This window comes from Asparagus officinalis, chromosome 1, assembly GCF_001876935.1.
Source record: "Asparagus officinalis chromosome 1, Aspof.V1, whole genome shotgun sequence".
Lineage (NCBI taxonomy): Eukaryota > Viridiplantae > Streptophyta > Magnoliopsida > Asparagales > Asparagaceae > Asparagus > Asparagus officinalis.
Window position 1 is genome coordinate 74461941 of NC_033794.1, and position 10018 is coordinate 74471958.

The following is a 10018-nucleotide window of genomic DNA, read 5'->3' on the forward strand; positions in this document are numbered from 1 at the left end:
ACAAACTGATGTCTCAGATACACATTGGGCTAGAATCTTGTTTGCGCTTCCACCTTATTCCACAATTGATTGGAAGTAATGTGTCTTTTACAGAATTCCTCATAATAATGCCAAATTAGTTGAACAATTTCGTACTTAAGTCTACCGGAGTGAAGGTTTTCATTTTATTGGCAGGTTAACAAAGCTTACACCGTTTACTGTGGATAGATGGGAAAAACACTTTTCATAAGGACAGATAATATACACAAAAACTCCAGGACACACACACATGTACAGAAGCTGAGAGTATATGAAAAATACATGGGAGCCCTCATGCACTTTAGCCTCCACAAATAATAAACAGTGAAGGCCTTGATCAACACTCAATAGTAAACTGAACACATTGCTAAACTTTGCGCAGTAAATTTCTTACCTGTGTTGAAAATTTAGTTTTTTGATACAGAAGGCGAACATTAAAGCGAAAAATACAGCAAACCCTACGAGAACTACAGCCACTGCTCCCATCAAATTAGTATCGTATCCAAAATGATCCTTCACATAGAATTTTATCGTCTGGTTTGGCTGACCGGAAACCATGATTACGTCCTCAAGGTCTCCATATTGAGAAACTATCAGCCCGTATACTGTCCACGCTGTTGGACAAATCCAATAATACCAGATCCACCATTTTGGAATTCTCTGCAATCAAGAAATATCCAGCAATCATCAGTAGTCATAGTCATTATGCAGCAGACGGGTCTAGTGCATATTACCGCCCTCACCTACACCTTCAATAGCACTTATCACCCCTCAACTCATTAATTAGTACGTATCTCCCCTTTTTTTAATTAACAAGGGAAAGGAGGGCCATTTAGCACTTTATCATTCTTAATTTGCGTATCAAAGAATAGTAATGGCTAGTAAAAGAGTTGAGGAGAGATGAGTGCTACTGAAAGTATAAGTGAGTGAGGTTATCTGCAATTTACTAAGAAGTAGGTTATGTAGAAGAAACTCACAGGTCTAGGGATGAAAAAGCCCGAGAAAAGATAGAAGAGCGTGTAAAATGTTGATGCAAGGATTGCAGCAACTTCATGGTTGGGTGAGATGGACACTGTCATCATTCCGTAGTACGTGAAGTACAAGAACGAGAAGAAGCAGATATAGAAGAACCAAGCAAACTTTGCTGCTGTCCATTCAAAGCTCATCATGGAGTAAACTATTACAGTATAAAGCAAGCTCTGGAGAAAGACATATGGGATTTCGACAACCACCTGCAATCACAAAAGAAGAAAACAGCTTTAAAAGATGATAATTATTAAACTTCGGTTTACATAGAGCCATGTTACTAGATGTATTTCGAGGAAAGAAATTGATCTATGTATTAATTAAAAAAATAGGGTTAATTGCAGATACACCCCCTACTATGGCAGTGTAGCCACCTATACCCATAAACTATTTTATTAGTGCTTACAACCCCTGAACCTCAGATGGTGCTGCTTTTGCCTCAATTTAGAGGGCATTTTAGTTTTTCTCGGTTAGACTGATGGCGAAGGTAATTTAGCGCACACCTGACATCTAAACCAACGGGATAAATAATAGGGTTTGGGGTCCAGAGGATTTAAGTGCTAACAAAATAGTTTAGGAATAGTAGTGGATATGCTCTCCTTACTACAGAGGGTGTGTCTGCAATGAACCCAAATATATAGTTCATGTTATTCCTGTACAAGAATTGAGCACAAGATGTCGAAATTCTTTCATTACCTGCGACATAGCATAAGGTAAAGCAGAGTACATCCCAGCTGCCCTTTCGCGATAAAAGACCGTCCTTTCAGTTGCTACAACTGGTTGGACAGTTGAGCAGTTATTGATGCCCACAAACAAAACTGACAGAAACATAGATCCAATGACAATCCTAAGATCATTTGCATTCTCTCTGGACCAAGTTGCAAAAATGAAATTACTGCAACGCTTTGAAATTCATAAAATGTTAGCAAATGAAGCTAATATTACCTTCTGTGACCAACCCTCCAAAAGATGGTTCCTAGAAGCAGAGCAGTTACGATAGAGAAGAAAAATCTGACAAAGTTATAATCTGGACTCCTCCAATAAGTTAACCATTGTTTCCATAGGCAAGCTTTAAACTGCCCAAACGTAGATTCACAATACTGCATTGGGAAGTGGAGGTCGCTTGTTCCAGGTGCAGGTTTACTCAGCTCCTCGATCAGGGCTTTGTTACGCCTGATAGAGAATGTTGAAATTACTGACAGATGTATAAACTATATAGGATAAATTTCACGGAAAAAACCAAGACGTTTGGTCCATTTTGAGATAACCCCCAAGAAGTCAGAAACCTCACTTAACCCCCAAAAACTTTTGCATTTTTCCGAATCCATTTTCAGATGACCCCTAATTGGAGTTTACCTGAAAAGGTACTGGGGGTTTAGTGACGGTTCCAAACCTTTTAGGAGTTATCTCAAAATGGGCCAAATTTACCCAAATGTATAGCTTCTTCTGTAGAAGGGATTCAAATGAAGGCTTCAATCACTTACCTGTATAATTCTGATGACGTGTAGTACTCTGCAAAATCAATCTCAAAACTTACTTCAGCAGAGATTGAACTGGCTTCTAGCATCCATGTTGCAGGGTTGTATTTTTCCTTTATTTTGGGAACTCCAGGAATTGACTGGGAGCAACAAAACAGTGATAGTTATTTTTTATTTTATTTTATTTTATTTATACTATAAAACATGCATGTGCCATGAGTGTGAAATTTTTTCTCCATAACTATGTTGCACTTATTAGTTATCAGTCCATTATTTTACCAGAAATTAGCACCCCCCTGATTCTCATTTTGAGAAGAATAAAATTGCGGATAACCACCCTTTCCATTTTGATTCTAGGGGAGTTAACTGCTATTCAAGTAGGTGAGGGGTGGTAAGCACAACTGAAGGGATTTTTTGTGTGTGTGTGTGTGTGTTGGGGGGTGGGGGGGGGGGATGGGATGATATGTTATCTGCAGGTTACCATACCTATAATACACTTATAGGCACTCAACGAAACTTAAAAGTAAAAAACATACTATATTAAACTTGAAGTTTTCTTCTGTGAACAGCATTTTTTTTTCTGTGCATACATGTGTGTATATTTGTGTGTGATCTTGGTGAGAACAAGTTTTCAAATAAGTTTGTAAGAACTCAATAATAATGAACCGTTGTTTAGATGATTAAGACATATGATGTAGAAATCATAAATGGTCTAACAATAAAGAGAACAGTCTGTTTCAAAACAGATTCACATCTAAGTCTTGCAAAAGATTTGATGAATATTATATTAGGATTTCTTCTAAAAGTTTTTATTTTTTGGTTGGATTGGGATTTAGAATTGGGTTTGTTGTAATAGTCAGGAATGAATCTTTTATTTTATTAGGATGTGTGGCTTAATGTTATCCATTAGCTAGGATTATGATTTTGTTTTAGTTTTATAAATAATGATGTACCTTTTCATTTTAGGGAAGTGGAGAAGGATGTTAGTGAGAAATCTGCATGTGAATTACCGCTAGTATTAGGCATGTGAGGTGATGACATGTGAAACTCCGGATGTGAAGTTTGCATTTGTATCATTTTTTATTCTTAAATGAAGAGTGCGGTTTCTATATTTCCAAGTAATCAATCTCTACAGATCGCTATGCTTCTGTTCCCCATCAATTAGGCTTCTCATTTAATGACTAATTTGGAGATGTGGATCTTGATACAGGGTTCTTACAAAAGCTCTCATTTAGGAGTTCTCAGTTTTAATTTCTGTATGTGAAAAGGAAAAAAAAAATCTACTGCGCCTATATATGCATGTATGTGCATAATAACGGTTGGACATGTGAAAATCATTTGTAGGAGCATACCTCAAAATATTCTATGACCTCATGTGAGTTTTGGCCCAAAGGTCCAAAGTATATTAGTTGGCCTCCTCTCTTCATTACCAGGAGCTTTTGGAAAAGAAAGAGGGAAGGAAACAATTAAAAAATAATGTGAGCATGTAAACAAGCACAAAGCCTCATGAAATCAAAAGGGTATCAAGAATGAATATGAAGGAAATGCATGAACTTGGGATATCCATTACCTCATCAAAGGATTCAAATATGTCGATACTTGGCTGATGGATTGTGCACACAACTGTTCGTCCAGTGTCAACTGTGTTCCTGACGGTTCTCATAACAATAGCTGCTGCCCTTGCATCGAGTCCTGAGGTCGGTTCATCCATGAAGATGATTGAAGGATTAGCAACAAGCTCAACTGCTATTGTTAACCTTTTCCTTTGTTCTGTTGACAGACCACTGACACCGGGAAGTCCCACAATGGCATCCTCTAGATCCTTGAGTTCTACTAAATCCATAACTTCATCGACAAATTTCTGTAGAAAAGAGAAAATTCTCAATCTAGCGTGGTGTGACCGACTATGTGAGCGAACTTTAAAACGATAATTTTTAAAGCATTAGTTCTGACCATCTTGTCTTCATCAATAACTTCCTTAGGAAGACGAAGAAATGCAGAGTATATCAAAGACTCTCTAACAGTGACCTGAGGAGAATGGATATCATTTTGTTCACAATATCCGGAAATCCTTGCATAAGTAGCTTGGTTCTTGGGGTAACCGGAGATCCTGATATCTCCTTCCATATAACCACCGGTCTTTCTTCCAGCCAAAACATCCATAAGAGTTGTCTTTCCGGCCCCACTTACTCCCATAAGTGCGGTCAAGACTCCAGGCCGAAAAGCTCCAGTTACACCCTTTAGAAGCTGGAGTTTGTCTTCATTAATCCCTTGTTGTTTCATTTCCTATCAAGACAAAATAATAATAATTTACATTTCCTAACGGAATAAAATGTCCCACTCTCCTCTAGGTATAAGATGAGCAATAACTAGGATGCACGTGGACATTTCTAAAGTATCTGATGATAGGTCAGGAAGAAGAAGAAGAAGAACAAAATTGAGGAACCTACTGCTGGCATGTCAACAAAATAATTTACTTCATCAAAAGACATGGATAAGGGTAGGAATGGAAGAACCATTCCCCTCTTCGGAGTAACCACATCGGTTCCTGCATCAATAGGCATCACAATTTGTTACTCCCTAGTTATAGTTATATCCACCGCAAATTAAATGGAGATTTTGCCAAAAATTGAACTGTGTTCTTTGAGCAGCTTACTGGTGTTGCTATCATCCTTCACTGATAAAGTTCGTAATGTTGAATTTTCATCAGGTTCCATTCGTTTAATCCTTGGAAGCTCCTCAGTTTCATCCATGTCAACCATAGATTTTTCTTCAGGTATAATAGCTTGTGGTTTTCGAAAAGCTATTATCCAATGACAGCAGAAAACACAAACATTTTAATCGGTCCTCATAACCAAATAGATGTGTAAAAAAGTATCCATCATCAGAATAGTTACTTACGGTCTAGAAACATGAGTGCAAGGGTGAAGAGGACGTTGAAGAGGATAGTGAAACCTAGAAGCGCCGCAACTCCAATCCAGAACCACTTCTTCTCAGGGAACACACTGGCATTCTCAAGTACTGCCACCCCTAATCTCCTACCATCAGTTGTCTGTGTCATTATAAATACTAGTTAACAACTACAAAATTCACGAAAATACATAACATAACAACAATATTCTGAATTTCGAAGACCATATCCAGACCTGAACCAGCAATTTCCCATGACTCACATACACAGATCCACTTTATGATCTGAAAAAAGACCAAATTTCTACCTCAATGAATGACTAGGAACTTACAAATTTGTTCATCCACCTAGGAGCCAACAACTCATTTACTGCAAGAGCACTAAATCCATACTGCAGCGGTGAAATCCAATATCCCCATATCCACCACTTTGGAATCAGGTCTATTAAAAATATAAACAGAATATATTTAGAAAAAAAAAATAGTCAGGAAAGTATATTAATCATCCTACTGATAATCGAATTTAACAGGGTTTTGAGTTTCCACTGGGTATCTCGATGGGTGTAGATGAAAGTCCTATAGAGTCACAACTCTAACATAGAAAAATCAGTAAAATAAACTACAAGTGTCTATTATAACAGACCACCCTTATTTCACAGCGACCCTTCTAAAAGAAATATTGAGTTTTATTTTTTGCCCCCAAAACACTTGATCTTTGCCTATTTATTGTAAGAAGCTCCACTTTCAAGTTCATGAGAAGAAAATATGAGATTGAATCAAATAAATCATCATGCAATTAATACCTCTAGTGATAATGTGTATTCCTAGTTTATTTCAGCAGTTAGAAAATTTTAAATTCCGAGTACTTTTCTTATGAGAAGAAGATAGTCAATTATTTCTACGACGTCAATTCTAATGAAAGACCAATGAATAAAATCATTCTTGATTTCCATCTCTGTGACTGTTTCTGCAAGAGCAACTGAATGCAAGTAATCCTGAGTTTAAAGCTCAACAGATCACCATTCCTTTAAGAAAAAGGGATTGAAGGCAACTTAGATATGATGTGAATTATATTGTTTCGTTACAATAAGGCAATAGATAAAGTTCTCTAGGTTTCTTTTAGTAATTATGGAACTTTGCGGGTTTTTCGATAGATAAACTTCAAAAGGTGGAAGGCATTCTCTATGGCATTATTAGTCTATAATTGTACAGATGACTCCCAAAACTAAGAAAACTTGAACAGAATGATAATACAAGTTCAAGGATTTTGAACCTCTTGGTAGGATAAATCCCCCGAGGACAAGCATGATAAGGAGAGAGAGAACTCCTCCAGTGCTAGCTATGGTCATTGTCCTACAAAGCCCTGCCGTCACCCTGAAGAGCCCTGCTGCCATCTGCTGAATTAGAAAGACAAGAAGAATCTGCTTGAAGAACCTGCAAAACAGTAACCTATTTTTAACACAAGCACAAAGTACTTCACTGAGCTTAGAATATACAATACCCCAATAATAGCTACCTGCTAGCTTCTGGGGCAAATCCCATTGAGTAATAGGTCACAATAACCCAAACAAGAGAGTCGAAAACAGAAATGGGAATCCTGAGAAGAAAATTTGGAAGGGTATAGACCCATGCTGGATAAAAGAGAAGATCCCTATGCTTGTATAGCACAGGGAGCCTTACGAGAGTCAGGGACAGCTCTATGAACCCATTAAACAAGTTGATGATCAAGCTGAACAGAAGAGCTCCAATGTAAATGGTTCCATCCTCTTCATTTTCTGTACTCATCTTAGTTCTTATGAACACCGTCGAGGCAATGACACCTACTATGATGTTTTTTTTAAAAAAAAAAAAAAAAAAAGATGTTGTTGTATCAGCCCCACCACTAGCTGAGATATAATACAGTAAGGTGGTAGCTCACTTGGACAGTTTTGAAAATGTAGACAAAGGCATTGCGCTTGATGAGAAGCCACTCTTTTGCAAAGGAGGCTTCAAGGAGCTCAGAATAAGAAACAGAGTGCTTTGAGAAGACGAGAGAAGCTTTATGGCCGCAGCTCTTGTCAAAGGGGATTGAGAGTTCCTTCTCTAATTGAAGCGCAACGTGAAATTTCTTAAAGTTTTCAGCAAATTGGGAGACGGATACGTAGCTGTAGGGCTTGCTCTTGTCTGCCCAATACTGCTCTTGATCCTTTCTTGATATCACCTATTACGGTGGTTGTGACAAATAACTAAATTAATAGAGGGAATAAATAAAAGCATAATTATATTCCCTAATGAAAGCAGAACACGAGTCAAATGCCCGACTAGTAAATATGGGCATTGAAATAATATTTATTTTTATTTTTTGGGCTAATTGCAGATAGACCCCCTATATTATCACCCAATTGTGGATACTGGATAGACCGCCTGTAATCAATTTTTGCAGATAGGCCTCCAGAGTGAATTTCTTTTCTAACTTTTTTACCTTCAGAAAGAGAATTTTGGTTTTTTGACAAAAGCCTCCTGGGTTTAAAAGAGTTATTAAAAAAATATCACTCAGGAAGCAACTAACACTTATTTTTTCAAAATTACCTCTTGTAAGAAGTCAGCAGTGCCTTTCCTCTCGGGGCAACGAAAGCCACAGGTTTCGAAGAACTCCGAAGCCAACTCTCGGGGTCCCTGATATACAATCTGACCCTCAGTTAGGATGATGATGTCATCAAATAGTTCGAATGTCTCAGGTGCTGGTTGAAGGAGCGACATCAATATGGTGGCCTCCCTCAGACGGGCAATCTGTTGCAGGCATTTTACAATTTGGAAGGTGGTGGAGCTGTCCAGACCACTAGATATCTCATCCATGAAAAGGGTCTTCGAGGGCCCAACAATCATCTCACCTTCAAGAATTTGATGAAATGTTTGTCAGAGGGAGGCAATAATAATTTTCATGAGGTAATAACTTTACGGTACCAGTAAACTTCAACCTGTGAGCTCTAGAACAAAAAACTTAATGGGTGTACCTATGAACATAATATTACTCAATAGGAATAATTGTATTGACCGTATTCATAAGCTCAGGTTAATAGCAGGATTAATGGTGCATTGAGCCCCACGCAGGAGTTCGATTTAAGGATCCAAATCGAGACGATCCAGAAACCGTCTCCTTACTTGTTTACCATTTACGCAAGAGCTTTTTTCCACAGTTGATAGAGTGACACCTATCTCCAGTCCAGGCAGTGTGAATGAGGCTGTATGTGTGCAATATATTTGAAGAGAGTACTACAGAATTTCTGTGAAATCACTAACCTCAGAAGAACTCATTGTCAGGGTAGATTTGAAACAATAATTCATAAGACCAAATTGAAATTTCCCAACTTTGAACAATGATTTACTTATAATACTGTTGTTTCAAATAAATCATGTTAATTGCTTGTTATATATCTAGTATGATAATCTACAAATGGGTATTGAAGAAGTAGATCAAACCAGTTGTAACCCGCTTCTTCTCTCCACCCGAAATTCCTCGTTTCATCTCATCTCCCACAATGGTATCAGCACAAATGTCCAGCCCCAATATCTGCATCCATTCATTCAAAATTCTATGTCAATAATGATCACATTTTTGTAAATTAAAAATTATAGCTATAAATTTGATGTGCTAATTGCTCAACAACTGACAGTGGCGATTGAAGACCACAGGGGCAATACAACAAACAGCTTGTGTGCATGGCTTCACTAGCAGTGGATGGAGTTACACTAAACATGTTTGGTTCTATTCGATATTGATACCTAGCATCTTTCAATATTTTGAATAAGTCCATCAAATAATTGAAATTGCTGTTAACTCTCTCAAATCTTATTTGTTCTTCCAAATTGGTCATTCTGTAGTGTGGGTTAACATTCCTTCACATCTAACGCCAACTAACTGGAGAGTTCAATCGGAGAGAACCCACTGGAAAGAACTAACAAGATTCTAGGGGCAACTTCTCGAACAAATAAAGGTTTAAGGGGCCATTATCGAAAAAACCAAACGGAAAACGCAAGTTCTTGATTTTTGGGGAGGGATCTCTTGTTTTCTTTCTCCGCGGGAAAGGGGGATCGCATTATAATAGAACGGAGCATAGTGGGCTTTCGGCCCAATAAGCCCCTTAAAATAATAGATCAAAGGCACATACGTCCGTTAATTTTCTGAACTTATTACATCTAAAATTTCTTGGTGTGCCTCTTTGTGCTTATATAAGTAAGGTGTGCTTACTTTTGGAGTGCTCCCCCTTTTTTTGGATTTTATTTGGAATCAGAATACAGCAAGCAATTCGATGTTTCTGCAGTTAAAATTGTTTTTATTGCAATCAACCACCTCCGGTCAAAATTTTCACTGAAAACCCAAAATTACCTTTTAAAAATTCGCATTCAATGTACATGACTTTCTTTGTAATGTTTAGGACTTGTTAGGATACAACTCACGTAATTTGAACTTGACTTTTTAAAGTTTAGTATTAGTTTTTTAGTGAAAATTTGAGTAGGAAGTTGTTGATTGCAATAAAAACCCACTTTAAATGTGGTTTATGTATAAATTGAAAATAAAAATAGATTCTATAAATTATCTTTTTCTT

At 37.4% G+C, this 10018-nt stretch overlaps 1 protein-coding gene across 1 annotated transcript; it reads right to left on the reverse strand.

Moving 5' to 3' along the window:
- On the reverse strand, positions 207-9547 carry LOC109826086 (ABC transporter G family member 42-like). Its single transcript, XM_020393055.1, is given in 18 exon segments — positions 207-678; positions 996-1250; positions 1741-1912; positions 1990-2217; positions 2529-2662; positions 3875-3958; positions 4093-4409; positions 4412-4808; positions 4973-5070; positions 5179-5325; positions 5424-5574; positions 5765-5874; positions 6706-6866; positions 6949-7265; positions 7351-7632; positions 8001-8302; positions 8892-8982; positions 9084-9547. Coding segments are annotated over 17 exon segments (3471 nt in total). The 5' UTR covers positions 8938-8982; positions 9084-9547; the 3' UTR covers positions 207-408.